This window comes from Alexandromys fortis, unplaced genomic scaffold (genome assembly GCF_014885135.2).
Source record: "Alexandromys fortis isolate MF-2015 unplaced genomic scaffold, M_Fortis_MF-2015_v1.1 scaffold_144, whole genome shotgun sequence".
NCBI classification, from domain to species: Eukaryota; Metazoa; Chordata; class Mammalia; order Rodentia; family Cricetidae; genus Alexandromys; species Alexandromys fortis.
The window spans coordinates 2,136,547-2,162,094 of NW_026068021.1; the positions used below are offsets into that span (position 1 = coordinate 2,136,547).

Genomic DNA, 25,548 nt, shown 5'->3' on the forward strand with positions numbered 1-25,548 from the left:
GTATTTACTGAGTGCTCAGGACACATCCCTGGAACAGAAAGAAAACAAGCCAGACACAGTGGTGCATGCTATAATCCTAAACACAGGCAGCTGAGGCAGGAGGATTTCAAGTTCCAGGCCAGCCTGGAATATATAGTAAAACTCTCTCTCAAAGAGGGGAATGGAGGTAGGAGGTGCTCAAACTCTTTTGTGTCCATGGAGCCCTGGGCAGAAGACATGAAGAGGCAAGCCAAGGACTGTGAAGATAGAGATGCAACTGCTGAGACTGAGCAGTGAGGACAGGGAACTAGCTGCCAGTACACGGCTGGGACATCCTGGAAAGACATGTAAGCCAGTATGGCCAGTTTAGGATGAGGGCCTAATTCCTCATCCTAAGCTGCGATTTCCATGGGCCTTGCAGGCCACTGGGTCCTTGGTCTTAACAGAGGACTGCCACCTTGAAGTTTGGCCTGCCAGCTGACCCTGGAGAAAGGCTAGAGGTCACAGGGGCTCCAGTGGAGCTATAACAATGGAAGTGGGCAAAAGCACCAGGGCCTGGAGTCTGGAAATGTTTCCAAGAAATTAGTTCACCTAGAAAAAGCAAATGGTGTCTTTCGTTTTATTTTGTTTTGTTTTTGTATGTGTGAGTGTAGAAAGAGAGGGGACTGGGGGTGTTCGTGTTTGTGTGTATGGGTAGATGGTATTTGTGTGTAATAGGGGATGGATGGGGGTGGTGTTTGTATGTGTGTGATATTTATTTGGTGTGGGTGGGTGTGGGTTTGGTTGTGGGTGGGTGTTATATGTGGAAGATGTCAGGTGTTCTACTCTGTCTCTTGACCTTATTCTTTTGAGGCAGGGGATTTTGATGCTGGAGATTCCTTTGATGCTGGGGAATCAAACTCAGGTCCTTATGGACAAACACAGCAAGCACTCTGACCCACTGGGCCATCTCCTCAGCCTCATGAGCTCCAAATAGAGACATATCCATGCACATAAATAAAAAATAGAATAAATCTTTTTTTAAAATGTTGGTTGACATGTTGACATTCATCAAAATAATCAACTAGTGGGGAACTTTTACTTCTCTTTCCTAGAATATACACCAGCTTAACACACAGGTTAAATTGTTTTGCTCCTTGTATATGTGATTTTAACACATATCCTTTATTCTTCCATTGGGTCACTTATTTGCATTGTTTTATAGGTTTCGTTTCATTGAAACAAGATCTTGCTCTGTAGCCAAGCTTAGCTCTTGGTGAAACTCACTGTATAGTCAGGCTGGCCTGGAACCCCAAATCCTTCTGCCTCAGACTCCCAAGTCCTGGAGTTACAAGCATATAACCATACCTGGCACATTTTATAGATCAGAGTATATGGTTTAACTTTATTATGTCTGCAACATGCCTTTTAAATTTTATTCTGTTAATTTTGTTTGTCTGGCCAACTAGAATATGGGTCCTTTGACATCCAGGGTTGTAATTTGGTTCTCCTTGTCCAGGCAATGACAGATCCTTTCTAAGTGCGTGTTGAGTGGATTGTTTTAAGTCTTTGCATCATGCCTGCTTAAAGACAGCCTTGTTTTTCTAATTCTACAACGGTTTATTATTAGCATAGCCAAGAGCATAAGGGACAGCCATCTGACTTTAGAAGGCCCATGCTCAGGCTCTATGCTTTTTACTTGCCCTAGGGACTCTTTCCTGATGCCATTAGAAAGTTCAGAGTTTGGGACTGGAGAAATGACTCAGCAGTTAAGAGTGCTTGCTGCTCTTTCAGAGAATCTAGATTCAGTTCCCAACACTCCAGAGCATTCAGCATCTCCTACGGTATCCTAAGGCACATGCACAGACCCACCTACATATGCAAAATCAAAATCAAAATCAAAAATAATTACTGTAGAAACTGGAGCGTCAGAAGCCATATTTGCCCATACTGCTGTCATTCCTTAGTCAGATAATCAGCTTTTTTCCAGAAATAGTTCCCTCCCCCTCTCTGCAGTTAGGAAACCAATCCCTTGGGCTTGCATGTACATTAAGTGAAGTGTAGAAGAGTGTTCTGAGGGCCTCGCCAGCTCCATACTGCACCCAAAGTATGCAAAAGACCCCTCAAGCAAAGGTCACAGGAAATGGCTTGGGTCTAACCTTCATCTTACATACCCCCATGAATAATGCTTGGCCATCAGAACCACTGTCATCAAAGCCACAGGGGAATCTAATGCCTGCTGTGCTCCTAAAGAACTTTCTGTCTCTAATCTCTGGACTGTGTTCCAGCAAATGTAAGGTCACTGAGAGTAGCAGAGGGCCTCAGTGATGAACCTGTAGAGCTTCTCTCATTGGTGTTCTAGGAGTGTTCCCTGACTGCCTTGGGATTAGGGGCTTAAGAATCATTGATTTTGTTTGACTCCTTTGCAAGTCCCTCTCCTCAGTCCTCATAGGGTGTAAGAAAGGAACCCAGGTGACACGTATCTTTGAGGCTATAGGAAGGAACATGCCACATTCTCTGATTATTGAACAGTCTACAGATCCTAGTGCCAACAGGTGGGTCTTTGAATGCTGAAGAGGCTGCTCCTGTGTGAGGGTGCACACCTGTAATCCTAGCACTAAGGAGGTGGAACAGGAGGATAGTCTAGTGGTGACCAGACTGTGGTGACTCCTTATCTCAAACACACAGACACATAGAAAGGGAGAAAGGGAGAGTTTACAACTGACCACCAGCAAGCAAACCTGGGAGAAAAACCTTCAAAGGATGCATCTCAAGAATTCCTTCTAGTAGTAGCTACAGGATGAGCAGGTTTATTCCGAAGATTTTGTTTTCTTTTTCCAACATGGAACCCAGGACCCTGTATATTCTAACCAAGTACTCTGCCACTGAGCTGTATTCTAGTCTAGCCAGAAGTTAGGAGATAGAAGTTGGAAATACTGATTCTCATATCTTCAGGCTCACTTGGTCAAGAATGTCGATGTTTATGTGAATCCCACTTGTGCATATGATGTTGCACATAGTTCCAGGTAATGGACCCCAGAATGTTCTGGGTAGCCTGGCACACTGCTAAGACACAGTAGGCACTCAAATGTTTATTGGATATGTAAATAAATACTTTACAATGTCTGGAGGAAACTTGAAAAGCAGATTTCAATATTGCTGATCTTGTCAACAGAATATTTACCATCTTTTAGTAACAAAACGGTTGAGATCTATGGACAGGAACACAGTATGGCCCCGATTTTCCTGGCCACTCTCCCTTGATTGCTGCTGAAGGTGGAAAATAGCTCATGGGTTCTAGAGTATGACAGTTTTCTAAGGTGGAGTGGACAGAGGAGCAGAGAGTTCCAGAATATAGAACTAGTTACTAGAGGATTCCATTGTCCTTGGAAGCCTGGCTCAGGATGGATTGTTTTGCCTGGGGCCACCCAGGGCGTTAGTGGGGATTTGCAAGGCTCCTTTCCTTATTTAGAGTCACTGGGAGGATTCATTAGTCTTGTGAGCAGATGGTAAAAGCAGTTCTGTATTCATGACTCTCTTTATCTGGTGATACAAGGATATGGTTGCTCTGACATCCTCTGGGGACTGACACCATTTTCTTGTACCCTAGTTACTACTGAAGAGAATGCAGGCTTCCAGTAAGACCTCAAGATGGGCTTCTAGTAGCAGGAAGTAGTAGATCACCACTGTTGAGAAGAGGACTTCGCTTCTCAGTGGTCTTCATAGAACAGCTGTCGTTCACACAGCTTCAGAATTCATAAACCTAGAATAGTTAGAAGGTTTATCGGAAAAATCCTTGATTGGTGTCTTTTACTTAGCATCTCAGCAGAATGGGAAGGGCTCCTATAGGGGGTTGTCCCTGTAGATTAGAAGGTGGCAGCACTGTCATCTTTATGAGGTGATAAGTCAGAGACTATTTGTGGCTTGACCAACAGACTGTACTGGGCAGGTTGGTGCGGGACTGGGAAGTTTGCAGCTGCTTCACCTCACTGGAAGATTTTCTTTTCATCTTTGCAGTATTGAGAATTGAACCTAGAGTCTCATATATGTAAAGCACATGTTTTACCACTGAGCTACATGCCTGCCCTAACTTTTTCTTTTGTAAACAGGGTTTCACTATGTAGCCTTGGCCAACCTGAAACNACAAGTGCTTCCTACCTGAGCTGCATCTCCAGACACTGTTTTCTTTTTCTCTCACAAATATTGCTCCAGTTGGCCTCAGACTTTTAATTTTGATTTTGCCTTAGCCTTTCCCATGCTGGGATTACAGGCATGAACCACCATAACCAGCTAGGACCTTTTTTCGCCTTAAACTATGGCTAGGTCTGTGTGAAGAAGGGCACTTCAGGCTCAAGCTCTACTTAGTGTGATGTTTCCAAGTCATCTGTATTGTGCAGTGAAAGCCTGTTCCTCGGAGAGTTGAGTGGTATTCTATCTTATAGACAGTTACTGGTCCATTACTCAGGCAGTGGACATGGGGTGTAGTGTTATATGTATATGTGTGGTGTGTGTGCATGGTTTGTATGTACTGTATGTACCATGCACACACGCAGATGACCAAGAAGGACAATTAGTGCCCTACTCTATATCACTACCTTCTTCTTTGATACAGTCTCTTGCTGAACCTGGACTTTGCCATAATCACCCCAGTGATCCGCCTGTCTGTCTACACACACACACACACACACACACACACAGAGAGAGAGAGAGAGAGAGAGAGAGAGAGAGAGAAATAACTGGGGGGTCACAAGCATGTACTACCATACCCAGCTTTCTACATAGGCTCTGGGGATTTAAACTCAGGTCCTCATGTTTACAAAGCAGATGCACTTGCCTCTGAACCATCTCCTCAATCCCGTTTCATTCTTCTTTACAGCTAAAAAAAACTATTGCATGTCTGTTGATGGGTAAGTGGCAAGGTCTGTAATCTCACTATTGAAACAGTCCTTGGAGTATACCCTCAGAACTGGTGGCCAGAGTTTGGGTTTATTTCCATTGTGATTGCAACCATTTACATCTCTGTCAACAGTGTATGAGGGTCCCTTCTCACCAGCACTTGTTTTCTCCATAGTAGCCATTCTGGCTGTGGTGAGATGGAATCTCAGTGTCATTTTAGTGTGCCTTTCCTCCCCATCCCCCCCACCCCGACAGTAAAGGGTGATGAACATTTTCTCAAGTTTACTTGCTGTTTGTACTCTGTGTCTCAGGGACTATCTCTCTGTTGTATTTGCTCATTTACTGACTGGCTCATTTGTTTGGGGGCACTTGATTTTTTGCATATTTTTTAACTAGTCCAGATATTAATCCCATCAGTTGTCTAAATGTCAAAGATTTTTCTCCTATACTTCAAGCCATCTTCACCCAGTTCACTGTTTCCTTTGCTGTGCAGAAGACTTGGGATGACCAGTTTTTTAAATGGCAGTGTTGCTGTGTCTAATAAGTCTTCTTAATGGCAATTCCCCAGAACCTTCCAAACCCTAATGTCCCTTTTAGCCATTACATAGTCATTGTCCGTTCAGTAAACTAACTTTAATGTACTGTACTGAATGTTAGTGCTATTTGAATTTCATGGTGTTCTAGTGCCTTTTAAACTAGTGATTAGTGTGCAATATACTCAACAGAGATTTAAAAATAAAGCCAAGAAGAGAGATTTGCAAGTAGGAGAGACCCAGGAAGGGAGGCAGAAAGAGGCTATGCACCCCAAGTGTCCATCACTCATAGCTGATAGCCAAAGACGTCACCATTCTTATTTCAGGTGTGTTGTCCATTTCATTTCTTCCATCATGCTTTCTTCTCCTCCTGGAACTGAACCACACTAGTAGACTAGAGTCTTCACCAACTCCATCTCTGTGTTTTGGGATAAGTGTCTCATTCATGCATGCATCTATTCATCCCAGGAACTCCTGAGTGCTAGGGGCTAAACTCAATATTAGGAAGACATCAGTAGTCAGATAGACACAGTCTTTACAGCCTTGGAGTATACATTCTTGTGGTTAGACAGCTTAGTAACAAATAGTAAATTAAGAAATATGTGATCCAGGCATAGTAACATGTACATATAATCCCAGCATCCAGGACTTTGAGGCAGGAGGATTGCAAGCTCCAGGTCAGACTATGCTACACAGTGAGATCTTGTCTCAAAACAAACAAACAAGCAGGGAGGTGGTGGTGCACACTTTTAATCCCAGCACTTGAGAGGCAGAGGCGGGCAGATCTCTGTAAGTTTGAGGCCAGTCTGGTCTACAAAGCAAATTCCAAGGCAGCCAGGACTACACAGAGAAACTCTGTCTTGGGGTGGGAGTGGGAATGGGAGAAAAAGAAAAAAAAAAAAAAACATGAAGGGAGCTGGAGAGATGTCTCTGAATTTAAGACCACTGACTTCTCTTCCAGAGGACCTCCATTTAATTCTCAGGACCCAATAGCAGCTTCCATCTGTCTGTAACTCCAATTGCAGGGGATCTAATGCCCTCTCTGGCCTCTGTGGGCACCAAGCACATACATAATGCACATATATACAGGCAAAACACTCATACACTAAAATAATTTCTTAATTTTTTTAAGCAGAAAGAAAGGGGTATGACTGCCAGTTGATATGGAGCCTAAGGAATAATAAATCAGATTGAGGGAGGAAAAAATTGCTGATTTGTGCCAAGCTTCCTGGCTGGGGATGCTGAGCAAAGCCTTGAAGAAGAAGAAATAAAATAGTAGATGTCTGAGAAAGACTACCCAGGCAGAGGGGTCAGGGAACAGACACTCAGGAAGGCTCATACCTGCAGATTGTAGACAGCCAAAGATGGGCAAAGCACAGCAGCCCACAGATATGGGGGCAGGAAGAACGATGTGGTAGACAGTCTCCATTTACATTGGAGAATGTACCTATAATCCCAGCACCTAGGAGGCTGAGGCCAGCCTCGCCTGTGTAGCTTCAGACCAGCCTGGACTGTCCATCAAGTTTTTGTCTCAAAGGAACCAAAGGAGGAGGTAAGCCCTGGGCTTCATCCCCTGAGCTGCAAAGATAGTTAAAATCGAAAGGACTAGGGAGATAACTCAGTCAGTAAAGTGCTTGCTCATGCAAGCATGAGGACCTGAGTTCAGGTCCCAGCACCCCATAAAAACCCAAGTGAGGTGCTGTCCAGTTGCAGTTCCAATGCTAGGAGGCAGAGACAGGAGTTCCCTGGGGCTCTTTGATCACAGCCAGCCTCGCCTAACCAGTGAGAGACCCTGTCTCCTAAATAAATAAATAAAACAAAAAAGATGACTTCTGAGTAACAACACCTAAGGTCAACTCCTGGCCTTTACACAGACACATGTGTGTGAACATTTGCTATACATGGACATACACACAAATAAAAATAAGTGGAAGGAAGCCATTGCCATGAGTATAAGAGACAAACAATGCAACCTGTAATTCTAGCGCTTCCTGCTTAGTGGGATATTGCCCAAGAGCAGGAGGTGGGTACAAGATTCAGAAAGAGTAAGAGTAAGGTGGACACTCAGAGGGAAACAGGATCCATTCAGGAGGGCCAATGTGTGTGGTGCCCTCACTGGAATGCATTTCCTGTTATTCTCAGTTTATGAGCCAGTTTCCTCACCTGTGAACTGGAATGTGATTATCCCTTCCTCATGGTTGCTCTTGGGGTAAAAAAGGGTCTGTGCACTCCTGATTTGTGTCTGGACATAGCTAGGTGCCATTTTGTCAGCTTCATAGTTATTCTTCCTATAGCTGCTGCCCTCGGCCCAGAGGCAACAACTTGATTTGTTCAGACCATGTTTTTACATCTCTTACATGAGCATGTGCACTGCTCATGTGTGTGTGTGTGTGTGTGTGTTAAGAATGTAAATAAGTGCCAGGCATGGTGACACACCCTTTTAATTCCAGCACTTGGGAGGCAGAGGCAAGAAGATCTCTGTGAGTTCTAGGCCAGCCCCGTCTACAAAACGAGTTCCAGGACAGCCAGAAATGCTACACAGAGAAACCCTGTCTTGAAAAACAAAACAAACAAACAAAAAATTTAAGCAGCCAGATGGTGCTGGTGGTACACACCTTTAATCCCAGCACTTGAGGGACAGAGGCAGGCAGATCTCTGTGAGTTTGAGACCAGCCTGATCTACAAGAGCTAGTTCCAGGACAGGCTCCAAAGCTACTGAGAAACCCTGTCTCAAAAATAAAAAATAAAAAAAAAGAGGACGAATTTAAATAAGCAAAGTGGTGATGGCAAACACCTTTAATCCCAACACTCAGGAGGCAGAAGCAGGCAGATCTCCAAGTTCAAGGACAGCTTGATCTACAAAGTGAGTTCCAGAACAACTAGGGCTATACATAGAAACCCTTTCTCAAAAAAAAAAAAAAAAAGAAAAAAAAGAAAAAAAGAAAAGAAGAGAAAAAAACTTTAAATAAATAGCGCCACTTTGAACACATTGTTTGAAAAGTCCAACTGTTGTCCCATCAGTTTGTATCCCAGCCATGCTGATATGCAAAGCTGTTCACTCTCACCAGCGCATGACTTGCCACAGTGATGATCTGTTCCCCTCTTGATGGTGTCAGGTTGTTTACCATTTCTCCTGCACCCAACAGTGCTGCACTGTATGTCCTTGCCCATGTCCCTAGTGTGCTGTGGCCAGAACTGCTCTGGAACGTACTTAGATGTGGGTCAAGGAGCAGTTTTAGGCCAGGCTGTCTCCACCAGATGCCGTCAACACTGCTTCTCAAGGGACGTATCCAAGGTCTGGAAAACCACACAGCTTATTTTAGATTAATGAACAATGCACAGTAAATATATCATTGGATCTTACTGAATATGTGCGCTGTAAAAAGAAGGAAAGGGTGATGGAGGGGCGCCAGGATCTGTCTCCAGCAGGGATAGGAGACATGCAGAAATGGATGTTACTGTGCTGAAGAAAGGGCTTAGTGCTCACTGGTCTGGGAAAACAGAGCAGGCATACCTTACTTGGCCTCCACTGTGGTTTCTGCAAAAAGAAACAAGCAAAGTGGGACAGAAGGTTTAGGATCAGGCAGGTTAAATCATGTTGGGGGCTGCAGAGTGGTACCTGGGTGACTGGGGCAGAGGAATACAGGGGAAGCTTCAAAGAGGTGTATTCTGAGTGTGTGCTCTGTGTGATGGATGGAAAGGGTTCTCACAGGGGAGTATGTCTTGTCCTTAGGAAAAGCTGTCTTACCAATCAGCAAGGCCTCAGGTGTCACAATACCAGAGATACAGAAAATGAACTCATCTGTGAATCTGGAATGCCAAGAAATGTGAAATCCACCATTTTTCTGTCCTAACTGTGAAGGCGACAGACCGAGGAACTACAGGCAGACCCTCGGAAGTGCTCTACCTGGACTCCAGACCCAGAGACCTTGAATCAAGATGTCTGGGGATTGGCCTGGAGTCTAGAGGTTCAAATTCCCCATGTGATTCTGAGACTGGGGAGGATATAGCCTGCTCATGAGGACCACTAATATATGCAGTCACATAGAGAAGAGAAAGAGACCAGAGTCATGAGGTTAGCTCATGCCTGTCAGAACATGGCAGGCAGAAAGCAATATGTGTAACAAGAGAAGCAAACTCCATACTACTATTATGGATAGGATTCACAATACAGTGACAACAGTGGAGTATACCTTCTTATGACAGTGTTTACCAAGGGGAGGTTTGTACCTTCTGGGGACATTTCACTTAAGATACAAAGTCATTTTCCAACCATCTAATCAGTGTTTTTGCCTACCTGTCCCCTAAGAGATGGTTATGCAAGAGTATCTGTCCTGGTCTGAACTCATGTCACCATAGCTCACCCCCTCCCTAATGTACAACCCATAGTTCTTGACTGAGGGCAGTGTGGAGAGAGACCTTAATTCTATCCTGTGGTTCTGACAGTCCAATGTCGGCCTGCTCCTAATGCTCTGAGGTTTGGGCTTCCCTGTGGATGCAGACCGAATTACAGGCTTCTTAGCATCACCCAGCCCTGGAGAAGGCGGTCTCTGATGACCTCATAGTGAGCAGGCAAACACAGCTTCTTATAGTCTGGCTCTCCCCTAGACCTGGTGCTGTGTGGCTGGGGCAAGGCAAGCAGTGTCCTCAGCTTTATTGGCATCTTGACCAGTGGTGACCAAATCTGAGAGGGGCTTTGTGGTCCACACATGGATAAATGTGTGACAGAAGGCCAAACTCCCAAATGGGCAGTCACCAAGTCTATTTTGGCAAACTTATAAAGAATTTTCTTTTAGGTGCTAGAGATGTAACCCAGGGCTTCGAGCATGTGAGACAAACACTTTACCACTAAATTATACAGTCGTCCTCAAAGATTGTGTGTGTGTGTTTGCGTGCATGGAGAGATCAAAGGAGAACCTTTAATGTTCCTCATGTGCTGGCCACCTTGTGTTTTGAGACAGTACTGACTGGCCAGTCAGACTAGCAGTCTGCCTATGTCCACGTTTCCAGCACTGAGATTACAAGTGCATCACTACTCCCAGGTTTTGTTTTTAGTGTGAGCTCCAAGGACGTACCAGTCCTCCTTAAACAAAAATGTTTCTGTTTGTATGTGTATATGATATGCATGCAAGTATGAGTGTTGAGGACACACGTATGTATGGGTACATGTGTAAGTATGGACAGTTGAGTTGACCCTGGGAGTCTTTCTCAATCTCTCTCCACTTTATTGAGGCAGGGTCTCTCACTGAACACAGAACTTGCCAATTGATTCATCTAGCCAACTAGCCCCAGACTCTCCCTACTTGCCTCCCAGGTGCTAAGAATACAGGCCTTTCCAGTTTTCACAGGAGTTCTGGGGATCCAAACTCCAGTCCTCATAATTGCATGACGTACAATTTACCCACAAAACTGTCTCTCTAGCCCCTTAAAAAAATTTTTTTTAATAAAACATCAACCTTGACATTAAATTTCTTCTATTTCCAACTGATTTTACTCATTTTCAAACAGTAGTCAAAGAAAAATCCAAAAGGTCCAGTGAAGCCTTAGGCCACAGCTTTAACCCAGTGCCCACCTCCACAGTGATATCTTCTCGCAACATTATCCTGGCCTCTCCAGTGCTTTGTTTAAATTCGTAAAAATGCACACCTCATGGCCTTTGCCGTGAGATTCCTGCTGACAGGGAAACTGTACCAGTTTCCTGCATGGCCGGCTCCTCAGCTTAGGGTCAGCATCAGTGCTACTCTCTTTGTGACCTTCTGGCAGCTTGGCTTTTGACAGTCCCTTCCCACAGACAGAACACTGGTGTGGTCCTGCAGGCCTGCCCTGCCTTTCTGTTGACTTGTCCATATTCTTCCTCTACAGTCAGCTTCTCAGGGACCCAGCCATAACTGGCCTTGGTGCTGCCACAGTACCAGCATACAGCAGCTCAGGAGGCAAACTGAATTAGGTTTAGTGGGTTGCCACAGGAGAGAAATAATGTCCTTGTAACTTTGAATTTGTTCATGAGCTTAGAGGAAGTTGAAAGGTGGTTTATTCTGACGTCTATAATTGTCTTTACTCCAGGCTAGTGGAGGTGTGTTTGTGTATATATGGGTGTGTTCGCCAGTGTGTGCTTGTATAGAGGTCAGAGATCAATAGATGTCTTCCTCAGATACTCTTCACCTTTTTCTTTAGACTCTTTGAACCCACAGCTAGCTGTCTCCACTACACTGACTAGCCAACAAGCTCCCCAGTGCTGGGTTTAACATATGTATGGTGCTAGCATATCCAGCTTTTTAAAACACATGTGCTGGGAATGTTTAACGTGACCTGGGAACTCAGGTCCTCATGCTCGCCAACTGTGCTATCTCCCCAGTCACTATCCCCCACCCCCGATTCTGAGGTTACTACTCTGTAGACCAACCAGGCTGGCCTCAAGCTTGCTGACTCCTTGCCTCAGTCTCCTCATGTGTTCTGGTTACAGGCATGCATCGCCATTCCAGGCCGACCCAATTACTAGCATTAACTAGAGTTAGCTAGAGACTGGAAAAAGTGCTGCTGTTGAGTTGTCTGAAGAAGGCGAAGACACAGTGAGTTCAGCTCCCAGAAGCAGCATTGCTAGTAGCCAGTCAGAGCCTCCTAATCTCTGCCTGGCCAGAGCTCTCCAGGGAAACATCCGAGAGGATATGTAGCAGCTGTATGAAAGGAGATTTCATGTGAGGAGTTGGCTCCATGATTATGGAGGCTGAGCAGTTCAGTGATCTGCCAGTTTGGAGACCTGAGGAGGCCAGGGTGAAATCCAGGCAGAGTCCTAAAGCCTGAGAATGTAGGCAGCTGGCAATGGGAGCCCCAGTCTGAGAGCAGACCAGTGAGTTGTCCTGGCTCAAGCAGCAAGGCAAGGAAAGGACAGGTCCCTCTCTACTGGGCCTTTCCTTTGTCCAAGTCGTTAGGGGCAGGAGATGCTCACCAGTGCTCGGAATTGCTGTTCTTTACTAAGCTTCAGAGTCAACGTCCTTGGAAATACCCAGGAACAGTGGCCTATCTGGTCACCTCAGGCACTTCATGTTGACACATACATTTAATGATCCTAGTTTGTGTCCCTTGCTTATAGACATAGAGTGCTTGCAGGCAGGTAGACCTAGGCATGGTCAGGGATCCAGATCTCCTTACTGCAGCTTGCTCCACCAGGAGCAGATCCTTCTTACACCTAACCAGGGACACTTGCCTCATCTTTCTGTCATAGACTCAAGTGCATCTATGTTGTTGTGGAATGCCTGTTTTTGTCTTCAGCTTCAACCCCAAGTCCAGAGATAGCACCAGACCCCAAGTCCACTCATGACTGCATGGTGCCATTAACATTGTCAGCAAACATTGCTGACAGGAAGGCTCCCTTTCCTCCCTGAACCAGTTGTACCTATGAAGTTTGTACCACATGCCTACCCTGGACTTAGAAAATACAAACATTACCTTTGTCTTATCAAAGCCTACAAATATTTACAGTTTTGAAACTGTGTTTCGTACTTGAGCTAGAAAATATACACTGCAACCTTCATAATAGGGGCAAACTGATTACACTTCAAATGTAGGAAGTTCTTAATGATTATTTACATATGTATGTATATACATATATTTTTTTCGTAAGCTCCTGGAAAGCCAAGTAACTGTACTTCCTTTACTTTGAGTTGGAAGTAAAGCACTCCCCTGTCTCACACACACATGTGCAATCTGTGTGTGTGTGGTATATACACACATGCACAGATGTGTACACCTATATGCAGGTGTGTAGAGATGGAAGAGGATGTGGCCTGCCTTATTCACTTGAAACAGGGCCTCACTGAACCTGGAGCAGGCTAGCTCTCTGTTTTATTTTTATTATCATAATAAAATAAAAGCTGAGTTATGAATCTTGGGAGATGGCACAGGGGGAAAGTGATTGCTATACAAGAATGAACACCCAAATTCAAAAATGCAATGCCTGCATGAAAGCTGTGTACAGTGCCATGCATCTGTAGTTCCAGCGCTAACAAAGATAGGCCAGTCTGACAGCTAGTCTGTCCAAAACTGAGTTCCAGGTTCAGTGAGAAATCCTGTCTCAAAAAATAAGGGGGAGTGGCTGGAGAGGTAGTTAGGTGGTTAAGAGTGCTGGATGCTCTTGCAGACGACCTGGGTTCAGTTCCCAGTGCCCACATGGCAGCTTACAATCAGGGATCCAACATCCTTTTCATGCACACATGTACACACAAAATACTTACATATATTTACACTTATAAAATAAAAATAAATCTTCAAAAATTAAATTGTAGGCCAGGCACCTGAGAGGCAGAGGCACTCTTGAGTTCAAGGTCAGCCTGTTCTACATAATGAGTTGCAGGCAAGCTAGGACCATATAGTGAGACCCTGTCTCAAAAAAATATATAAGTGAATAAAATAAAGAAGCCATTGAGGAAGACACCTGATAATTGACCTCTGATCTCCACACACACATGCACAGGTAAATGTACCCACACACAGCCTTACACACATACATGCACTGCAGACACCGCAAACCTAAGTTGCCCCTAAAAGACACACCATGGCTGATAGTTAAGGTATTACGACTTCTGTTGTTATTTCATCTATCTGTGTTGCTGTGGTCTGAAGGTTCCCCACCCTCCCATATACTAAAATTCAACCCCAAAGTGGTAGTATTAAGAGACAGCCTTTGGGTGATAATGATCAGGTCACTAGCACAAAGTCCTCCTGAATGGGATCAGAAGCCTTAAAAAGGGGGTTCCAGAGAGCTTCCACCCCTCTACCCCATGAGGAAACAGAAGGCCTCACTTACGAACCGGAAAGCATCCCTGACCTCTGAGTGGCTCAGCTGGTGGGTGCTTGGTCTAAGATCCCCACTCCCAGAAGTGAGAATTACATTTCTGCTCTCTGCAGGCCACCCAGCCTGTTGTATTTTACTGTAGCTCAAAGAGAGAAATGCAGAACCCTGGAAAATCACCATTAATTTGATGCTTGCTCAGAATGCCCTTCCCTCCCAGGAAGACTCCTTCTAAGCAGCAGAATGTTTCTCAGTAGACTGGGTCCCAGGTTCCTGTGCTTATTAGCCAGAAAAACAACTGTATACTTCGAAAACAAGTGAAACAGATGGGAAAGTTCTTCTGCCAGTGCCACCCATCCTTTGCAGCTCTATATTCACGTCAGTAAACCAAGCTTTTTGGTTGAACTCTTCTTTCATTTGGCTCTTTTCTTTTGTCATTGACACATGCAAAGGACGTATTTGCCAAAAAGAATTTAAGCTAGGTGGTGATGATGCATGCCTTTAATCCAGAACTCTGGGAGGCAGAGACAAGCTGATCTCTGTAAGTTGGAGGCTAGCCTGGTCTACAAAGCAAGTTCCAGGACAGTCAGGACTACACAGAGAAACGCTGTTTCAAGCAGGGGTGAAAAAAAAATCACCACTACCACCAACAAAAGAATTTAAAGATAATTATACAACCTTTTTAGTTTTATTTTTTTTATCAGGATGAGCCACTATGCATCTTTAACCTCATTGATGAGCGTGCCTCATGTCATGGACCTCCCTGTAGAACCTGGCTAATGATATCTTATTTGTCTCCTGCTGGGGAATGATAGTGTAATGCACATCTATTCATAAAAATAATGGAGAGTAACTGAAGTGTGGTGGTGCACTCCTAGGATCCCAGCTCCAGCCTGAGCTACATGATGACTGTCTCAAGAATGACAGCTTCAGGTGTTCCTCTCTGTGGCCTGTGAGACAGAAGGGTGGTCACTATTGTTTTGTAAGTGATAACCCCAAGAAATCTTTCATTCTTCCTCTCACAGGGGCATCTGCTGTATGTCAGGCCAAGAGACATGGAAGGAAACATGGCAAACAATCCTGCCCTCCTAGGGCTGACATTCCAGTAAGGGAATAAGGGAGAGATAGTAACCAAGATAAATGAGTAATCTAATGTGTGTTCGCTAAGGAGAAAAACAAAGGTGTGTGAAAGATGGACAGGGGCTTAGCCTTCGGGTACCAGAAGTGCTAAGGCCCCTAGGCAGAAACAAAGAGACCTTTGAGGCTGGAGAAGAGCAGGCCACAGGAATAAGTGAAGGAAATAGGGTGAGAAGTCACTGGCTGACCCATGCAGGTCTCTAAGGTGTTTGTAAGGACCTCTGCTTTTACTCTGAATCCAATGGTGGCCCTTGTGAGGATTTGAACAAATCACTGATCTCAGCTGACTTGGTTTAATCAACTGACTGGCTGCTGGTTTTGAGAGTAGATTGATGGGATAAATGTAGATAAAAGGACACCAGTCAGAAGACCTGCAGCCATCTAGCTGAGACTGTAATAGTAGTTAAGGGACAGCATTTGCTGACAGCGGGATACAGGACATGGGGGATATGTTCCTCCCACCTGTTACCACTGAAACTCTCTAAATACATGTAGTCTCATTATACCAACCTACAAGGGGCCTAACTTGAGTACTAGGATCTCTCTTGGACCATGGCCAGCCTGCAGGGGAGGCACAGGCTTTGGGGGCCAGCCGGTCTCTTGGCAGCTGTTTTTGGCAATCTACAGAGAGCCCTGGAGTGATTCTTACAAACACATACTGATGGCAGGGACCTAGACTTTCAAATGGAGCCCAGCCTGAGCCTTCCATGGACTGAGGTGTGCAGAAAATTGGAAATCACTGTAAAGATGGGAGGAGGGACTGGGTGGAAAGAAAATGCATCAGCAGATTCCTGAAACAGATGTTGGAACTGCAGGGACCAACTCTGCCCCTTCATAGTGCTAATTAAGTGCAGCTTAAAATTTTTGTTCTCAGCTATCTAGACTGGTACCATCCAGTCCATGGAAGGCAGGTGCCTGAGTTCCTGCTCAACTTCTAAGATGAAGGAAACAGCCATAAAAATACCAAAGTAGATGAGGGAGGGTAGTGTGATACAGGGCCCCACTCTAGAGCCCAAACTGGCCTTGAACTCGAGATCCTAGTGTTTTCAGGCTCTGGGGTGCTGGGGTGGAATGTGGGCTTCAACAGTCCTCTTCCATCTAATTATGACAGTGACTCCTCCATGGCCAAAGCAGTGTTATGTCCCCCTGAGTTTTTTTCCTAGGAGCCAAGCAGCCACACACTCCCAAGTCTGTTTATGTCTGAAACCTGCCACTTAACTTGAAATGCTCAGTGTGACAGTTCAACAAGAGGCCACTTAGTGCTGATCCTAAGTTTACTGACATTCCAAAGTACATTTTTGCTGATGTTTATGTTACCATTGACTTTATTTTCTCTGATAATCATTTTATCTTCTGTCAGTTTTTCTTTAGTCAGTTGGGTCATATCAGATTGGTTTTTGCAGAGCTGGGCCTGGAACTTGGGGCTTCATATCTGCCTGGCAGTACTTCACCCACCTTCCCCACTCCATGCTAGATAGTTCTAGAGGCAAGGAACAGGGACCATGAGCAAGCCATTTTCCCTTATACCTTATTTTAATGTGTCAGTGTTTCACATAAACAGTCATTAATGTTAGCTTGCCCATCAAATTCAAGGCTCTCCTGTACTCAGACTGAATTTTTTAATTTCACTTTATGCCCTGGCATGATGGTTCTCTGGGAAGTATTGGCTGGACCTCAGAACACTAGACATTTTTGATTACTAAGTAGAGACCTTAGCACTTTATTACTTAGGAATGGCTATTCACTGCCGGCATAAAGATTGAATGTGAACGTCTATCTGATGGATGGAACCCAAATATCTGTTCCTTTTCTGTTTTCTACTTAACTACTGTCTGAATAGAGTCAGTGAACCTGCTACATTTTCATTTCTGCTGTGGTTTTCTGACCTGTGCTTCAAAGATAGCTACAAAGGTATTGGTGAAGGACAGTTTCAGTAAAAAAGATTGATAAAAACAATTTGTGAAAATTAAAGGGCAATTAAAAAGTAACAATCTGTAAATGTTGCATCTTTTTTGCAATGTATCTTAGTACTACTTGTCAGAAGCATCAAATATATATGCATATATTTTATTTTTAAAAATATGTTTAAACATTTACTTATTTTGTGTGCAGAGGGATATATACCTGCTGCAGTGCATGTGCAGGGGGCAGTGTGCAAACTCAGGTGGTCAGGCTTGGCCGGAGGTACCTTTACTGGCTGAGCCATCTTTCTGTACTATGTATATATTCTGTGTGTGTGTGTGCGCGCACGCGCGCACGCGTGCAGTTGTCTATAGAGTCCAGAAGAAGGAGTTGGATCCCCTGGGACTAGAGTTACAGGTGGTATTGAGCCCCCATATGGTTGTGGAAAACCAAACAAAACTGGTTCTCTGCAGTCTCAGCAAACACTCTTAATCATTGAGTCATTTTTCTAGTTCCTTATACATAAATTTTGACCCAGAAATTCCATAATTCATCTAGCTGGAATTTCTTACTAGGAAATATAATCAGATACGTGCCAGTATATATGATCAAGAGGATTCCTGAATGATTTTTCTATTCTTCATCTACTGGAAATGATCCTGGGTTGTTTGATTGTTTATTTTTGAGACAAGGCCCCTTACATCCTAGACTAGCCTCAAACTCATTGTGCCAAGGATAACCCTGAACTCCTGATCATTCCTGTACATCCATTCTCAGCAGCCTGCTATCCTTCTTCCCCAAACCTACCCCTAAACCTAATGGGTTGACACAGTGGGCACAAGCAAGGGCCAGCCCCTGTGGTGCTTGACAGAAGAATGTATTACACAACTCAGCCTGCAGAGATAGACAGACACACACACACACAGCGAGCGAGAGAGAGAGAGAGAGAGAGAGAGAGAGAGAATACTTGGATGTATTCCTTCAGGTTTTGTGCTCCTTATGATAATGTGGCTATTTTATTTTGAGCAAAAATTGTATGAAGCACCTTCCCTATGTACAATTTATTCCAATATTCACTATTAGGGCTGGGCGGTGGTGGCGCACGCCTTTAATCCCAGCACTCAGGAGGCAGAGGCAGGCGGATCTCTGTGAGTTCGAGACCAGCCTGGTCTACAAGAGCTAGTTCCAGGACAGGCTCCAAAACCACAGAGAAACCCTGTCTCGGGGAAAAAAAAAAAAAAAACCCACAATATTCACTATTACATGCTATTTCCTTCCTTTAAAATACCATGGAGATTATTTTACTGGCTTGAATCAGAAAACATGGAATGAGCACATGGGGCTGGAGTGGTAGGGGTGTTTGTTTACTCTTGCTTGTCAGGGCTAAGCGCATTAACAGGAAAGCCTTCTTTCCCCTCGGTGTTTTTCTTTATAACATTTGGCAAAATGTTTAGAAGATTCCAGGGTTTCTGGGCTGACACCTGGGAGAACAGGCGAGGAGGGACTTGGCTGTGAGTGGCCGCAGGTGGTGGTTTTAGGACGCCTCTAAATGCTGGAGTTTGAGCTCTCATCCAATTTTGCATGCACTGCATTAGGAGAACTGAGAAAACCTGGGCCAATGTTGGAAGCCCTCTTTTCCCCTTCTTTGCCTTTCAGAAAACTGTTTTCTGGGCAGTTGAAGATCTATGGTGATGTCCTCTTTCTCTCCATATCCTAAACCCAGAAGGTTGTTATGTCTGTTTTAGGGGGTTTGTAGTTGTTTTTGAAGGTCTCATGTATTCCAGGCTGACACCCACTTTGTTATGTAGCCTGGTCTTTCTATCTCCAACCTCCCCAGTGTGGGGATCACAGGCATGTGCTACCTCACCCAACAAAGCCCAGTTTGATCTCTGGGTCCATCTATTTTCTGAAATTTTCGCTTGGAATTTCCCACTGACCCACTAATTTAAGTTTGCCAAAATCTCACCCACACATCACCCCACTGCTTCCCGACTTGTTCTGTATTCTTTTAGGGTTTGCCCCTCTCCTTTGTTTGGCTCCTAGTTGGAGCAGTTGACCACTCTGTGACTGCCCTGCCTTCTGTTCCTTCTTCTTGCAAGACCCTACTCTACATAAATCTGGAGGTGCAGCTAGGCCTCATGTCTCTTTTCCAGAACCTTTGTTTGTTCCTATTTCTTACCAAAGAAGTTCCAGAGATCTTAGCTGGCCCATCGTCTGTCTTTAAACCATGCCTCCCACCATCAGTGACATTACTGGCTATCCCTTCATTGTTCTGACCTTCCTTTGTAGCATTATCTCTAGACTCCATCTGATGGCCCTGCTCTGTCCTGCTCTGAGAATCTTTGAACACACCCTGGGAGCAGGAGCCACATTCTAGCTTCTTGGATCTTTTCCCATTGCCTGGCACTGTTCTTTGCCTCAGGCTGCTGGTAGAACTCAGTGGGTGGCTTTCCTAGCAGAATAATGTGCTTGTGTGTCCCAGAGAGAAGCAGCAGACAGAACCGCCAGGGGCAGGGGTGCCATCCACCTTCTCATCGTCAATGGGTGACTGGGGTGCACTGGCTGCCTTTACTTTTCTTTCTCATCTCTCTGGTCTTTAAAATGTGAACAACCCTGGTTCTGGTTCCAGAGAGAAACTGAGAGGCACTGTCTCTGCCTGCCGGATTCATCAACTTACAGAAACGCATCCTGTTTACATTTCTGGCAGCCTCTCGTTGATTTGGATGGTGGCCAACAGCTAGCCACTCAACCCTTGTGGGTTTTTAACCAACGGTATTCCAAGTGCACATGCACTGTGAAAGCATATTCAAACCCAACATGTCCTCTGTACACCACCATAGCCAAATCTCCTTGCTAGCCTCTAGTGTCTAGCAAGGCTTTAGTGTGTTTTGTGGGAAGACTTCAGTCAGGAGTCACTGCTCTAAAAAGACTGGGTGACCAGGGACTAACCTAGCAAAATGAGACCAGAGTTTTCAACTTTGGGTCCTCATCTGAAAAAAAGAGTCAAACTAAAACACCCAAAATCCATCTCTCCATTAGACAGGGGCTCTGTTCTCAACTGGACATTTAAATGGCTAGATTTATAAGCTGTCTTAAAGATGCCCTTTGAACAGTTTAAAGTGCTCCGTTGTTCTGAGATGAAGTCATCAAACTGCTTACGACCTTATTTATGTTTTCACAACTGACCGAAATGTGCGGTTGTCAACAGATTAAATGTGCAGTAACAGTCCCTGGGAACAGGGCTTTCCTCCCAGCTATTAGAGAATCCAGTCTGTAGACTTCTGCCTGCCTGCTTTCTGTCTGTCTGTCTGTCTGTCTGTCTGTCTGTCTGTCTGTATTAGGTGTATTCCAGTTTTTAGGTTTTCTTTGCTTTCTTATTTAGGAAATTGATCTTTTACTTTAAAAGAGGGTAGGAGACATTGTCATAGTGTTAGACTATGCAGCGCCCACACACATCCATGTAGCCCATGTAAGCCTCGATCATCCTGCCTCTGTCTTCCCAATTCTGGAATTAGAAACTTGTACCACCACGCCCAGGCTAGTGTCTTACTTTTAGGTTTGTTTTGGTTTTGGTTTTGGTTTTTTGAGACAGGGTTTCTCTGTATAACAGTCCTGGCTGTCCTGAAACTCACTTTGTAGACCAGGCTGGCCTCAAACTCATAGAGATCTACCTGCCTCTGCCTCCCAAATGCTGGGATTAAAGGCATGTGCACAACCACCCGGCATAGTATCTTACTTTTAAGACACTAGTAAATCTCAGTTCTTTTTTTTTTCCTAAGTTTTCTTTTAATTGTGTGTGTACACTCTCACTTGCTCAAATATTTGTAACATAGCACACATGTGGAGGTCACAAGACAACTTGCAGGAGTCACCTTGTGGATCCAGGGTTTGAACTCAGATCATCAGGCTTGGTGGCAAGTACTCTTACCAGCTGGGCCATCTCACAGGCCCCTGCAAGCACATTGTAAGCCCAGCCAGTGTCCCTATCAGCACTGCAGAAGGCCTGATTCCTGGTGCTGGGAAAAGTCTTAATAAATGATCTATAGAGATTTGAGTCTGTGTGGGCAAAGTCTTTGTTTCTGCTATAGAGAAATGATTGTTCTTGAGAATTGTCCATCTCTTTTGTGTTTGTACATTTGTTTCTTGAGACAGGATTTAACCCCTAAGTTGCCTAGACTGTCCTTGAACTTGATCTTCTTGCCTCAGCCTCCCAAGTGCTAACAGTGTCTACCATTACAACCTGGCTTGGGTTTTAGATTTCATTGAGTAAAGTCAAACCCTCAATAAAGCTAAATTATTATATGAAAATAACACCTGAAAAATACTTTGTAGTAGACACTTGGGAGGAAGAGGCAAGAGGATCTCTGAGGGTTCAAATCCGTCCTGGGCTTTGTCACAAGACCCTGTCTCCAAAAGAAAAACAAGGCCCGATACCACAGAGTAGTGCAACAGGGCTGCCCATGTCATCTGTTGAGTGGGTAGGCTTTCTGATCCAGGCCATGTGGAGACTGAAATCCTATCCCGGCTGTCTTTGCCAGGCTCAGGCTCCCACTGCCTAGCAGGACAGGGGACCTCCTTCTGGTTTTAACAAATGGGACTCTGCATACTCAGGTTAAGTTTTGTTGTACATAATGTACAGAGTAGGAATGACCTCTCTGTCATTCATAACCTTCAGGCTTTTGTCTTTCGGGGAAGGCAGAAATGAGATAGTGTGGTATGAGAAAGCAGAAGGTGGAAATGCCTCAAAGGCAGCAGCCAGCTGAGAGCAGTGAGGCAGGAGAGTGGGGGACTTGCTCAGACACTGGCCCCAAGTGAGTCCCGGTGGTCACACTCAGTATCTGCTGAAGACCCAGCTCCTGTTAGGGGCTTCAGAACCTCAGGAGCCTTGCCTTTTCCTGCTCTTTCCTCTGTCTTCTCTAGTTCCCGTCCCCTTCATCATCATTGAAACATAAACTGCTCTGGTTGCTGGTGAACTTTCTGAAGCCTTTTTATTTGAAATAATGATAGGTTTGCAGGAGGCTACCAAGCTAGTCTGAGCAGTGTCAGCCAGCGTTCTCCACTGTTGTGACACACATAATTATAGTACAGTAGCAGAGCCAGGAAATGGACATGGGTACAGTGTGCATGACCATCACAGTCGGGATCACAGAGGTCCTGTGCTATTCCTTGTCGTCATCATCCCTTCCTCCCATCACCAACCTCCACAACTGCCGAGCACTGCCCGCCTTTACATTATTATTTCAAGATCATGTAGGAGATTGAAAGGAGGGTAGAAATAACACGCAAACTGTTGTGTAATTTGATCTTTTCAGACTGGCACTCTTTATTTGTAGTATTGCACATGAAATCCTTATAGGTTGCTATGACCATTGGTTGCAGAGCTAAACCCATTGCATTTTTACTTGCAGTACCAAAGATGGAACACAGGGCCTTCTGCATGCTAAGAAAACACTCAACCCATGAACCACACCCCATCACTGCCCATTCCTTTTTATTGCTGAGTAGTAGTCCATGGTGTGAACATTCCACCCTCCATACCATATTAACATTCTTGTGAAGTTTTTGTGAATAAGTTTTTATTTCTCTGGGATGAATGCTTAAGAGGAAGGTTCCTGAGCTGTATAATGTGTTTAGTTTTTCAAAATGCTTCTGAATCTTCCAGTACTCTCACTCTCACCCAGTACTGGATCGTCCCTGTGTAAATGGGTGTGTCTTCAGTCAAGGCCTCACTCTACTTTTTCAATCTGTGACCATGTAGGCATGTGGGCCTCTCCTTCACCTGTTGATTCACTGACTATGCCTGCTCTTTGCTGAAATCTCTTGATGTCCTTCACTCATTTTCTAACTATATTAGAAACTATTAAATTTGGATGTTCTTACATCTCTCTCCTCTGTGTGTGTGTGTGTGTGTGTGTGTGTGTGATGCACATGTGCGGCAGTTAAAAGACAGCTTGAGGGAGTTGATTCTTTCCATCGTGTGGGTCTGTAGGATTGAAAGCAGGTTGCCAGGTTTGGCAATCAGCTTCTTTGCTTGCTGAGCTATCTCAGCACCCAGGTTTGAGTTCTTTATAAATTAATTCTAAGCACAACTCCATTGTCAGCTGTGTGTATATTTTTTTTTAATGTTTCCTCCCATTGTTAGTGAATGATGTGAGTGAGATCACCCCAACTCCGAGGGGACGGCACCTCTGCCAGATGTTCTTATCATTTAGACCTCCAGAGAAGACTGAGGTATTACTACATTGCCTCAGTGGATTGAGGCAAGAGTGGAATGCTGCACTTGAACTGTGTAGAAGGTACAGCTGATGAGGGCCTGCCTTGTGGTTAGGGTGATGTATTTTAGGATAAGGGACAACTAAAACCATGGAGCCATGCACTTTGCATGGGCAACATACATTATATCACAATAAGGCTGTTATTTTTTTTTAAGGGTAAGTATGTGGGATGAGGTAGTGCACACCTGTCATCTCAGCACTCGGGCTGTGGAGGTAGGAAGACCAAGAGTTCAAGGCCAGCCTTGGCTACACAATTCAAAGCCAGCCTGTACTGTATGAATTCTTGTCTCATACATAGGTAGGTAGGTAGGTAGGTAGGTAGGTAGGTAGGTAGGTAGGTAGATAGATAGATAGATAGATAGATAGTAGCTTTAGAGAGTTGACTTGGTGAGAAACAGCTCTTGTAGTGCATGTGTGAAGATCTGAGTTGAATCCACTGCAGTACATAAAAATTAGGCATGGTCATGTGGGCCTATAACTGCAGCCCTGTTAGGATGGAGACAGCGGGATTCGGGGCTTACTGCCTGCCAGCCTTCCAGGTTTATTATGATAAAGGAATAAGGTAGAGAGCAACAGAGAAGATACTAGATATCCCCATCTGGCCTCCACATGAAAGCACAGGCAGGTACACCCTTATGCACATACATCACACACATAAAACAATAAAAAAAGGATAAAATACCATGTAAGAAGTAGTGGAGCTGGTGATACGTAGACTGGCAGGCAGCAGGGCAAACAGACTGCCATGAACTGGGAGGTCTTTCCTACCATTGTCTTCTTGATGTCTGTACTACTCTACACAGTACTAACTATTCAGAGAGAGCTGAGTGATCTGAGAGGGTGACCAGGAGCCTCCACTTAGATGTAGTTTTTCTGAGCCAGGCGTCCCCTTGCACTGTTTTATTTAGGCTCCTCCATCCCCTTGACCCTGTCTGTAAGGGGAGAAAAGGGCAGAGAAGCACCCTTTTCCTGTGAGGAAACAAGCAAAAGAACAGAAAGCAGTTTCTGCCAGCAGCACAGTGTAGCAGTAAATCTGGGGCCTTGGCTCCTGCCAGGGGTACCTTTACCTCAGCTCATGTCAGCTCCATCTTTTCCTGTCTCAGGGTCACTCACTGCCCTGTATGCATGACTTCCTGTCTGTTCTGAGTTGGAACAGGCAGATGTATCTTGGTAGGAGTTGACAGTCCTAGGACAGTGTGGCTAAATGTGTGCTCCCCCATGCAGCATCCCTCTCTCAGTGCTTTCACAGGAAGGGAAGGAGACCCTGCACATGAACCTCCACCTGGAGATAAAGGCTGTTGTTCTAGTTTCCTTTCCACTACTGCATAAAACACTCTCACTAAAAGCAATCCAGGGAAGCAAGGGTTTATTTCGTCCTATACAAGGTCACAGTTCATCATTGAGCAAGTCAGAGCAGGAACTGGAAGCAGAAACTATGAAGGAGCATGGCTTGCTGGTTCCCTCTCTGGCTCATTCAGCTAGCTTTCTAATACAGCCCAGGACCACTTGCCCAGGGTGGTGCTGGCCACAGAGGGCTGGGCCTCCTCAATGATTAATAGTCAAGACAATCCCCCACAGACCACTTTGATCTAGGCAGTTCCCCAGTTGAGGCTTTTCTCCCAGATGACTAGCTGTGGTCCTGGGAATCAAGACATTCATGCTCAGACAAATGAGGAGACATGCACTGACTGCAAACTTGATGGCTTATGAGTTTCCTGTCTGTGACAGACAGTGCTAAAGTTCTCCACTGTGGGCTCAGAGCACACAATTAAACTTCCTTTCCCTTCTCACCTCCTTCCAGGGCTCGAGGGTGCTTGTGGACGCACGTGACAAACTTGGCATTCCCTGGCAGCACTCTGAGAACGAGAAGCACGGGATGTTTCTGATGGCCTTTGAGAACAAGGCAGGACTGCCTGTGGAGCCTGCCACCTTCCAGCTCTACGTGCCAGCCCTGAGTGCACTCTGGAGGGACTCCGGGATCAGGGAAGCCTTCAGCCGCAGGAGCGAGTTCCAGCTGGTGAGGAAGCATTCAGCCTCTATGTGACAATCCTATCCCCTA

The 25,548-nt window shown here is 44.9% G+C and overlaps 1 protein-coding gene across 1 annotated transcript in view; it reads left to right on the top strand.

Moving 5' to 3' along the window:
- The window catches only part of Gna12 (G protein subunit alpha 12), an 85,483-nt gene that overhangs the window by 22,016 nt on the left and 37,919 nt on the right, over positions 1–25,548 (top strand). The window contains exon 2 of the mRNA XM_050163201.1: positions 25,291–25,506. Coding sequence (XP_050019158.1) covers positions 25,291–25,506 — 216 coding nt within the window. The remainder of the gene's footprint in view (positions 1–25,290; positions 25,507–25,548) is intronic.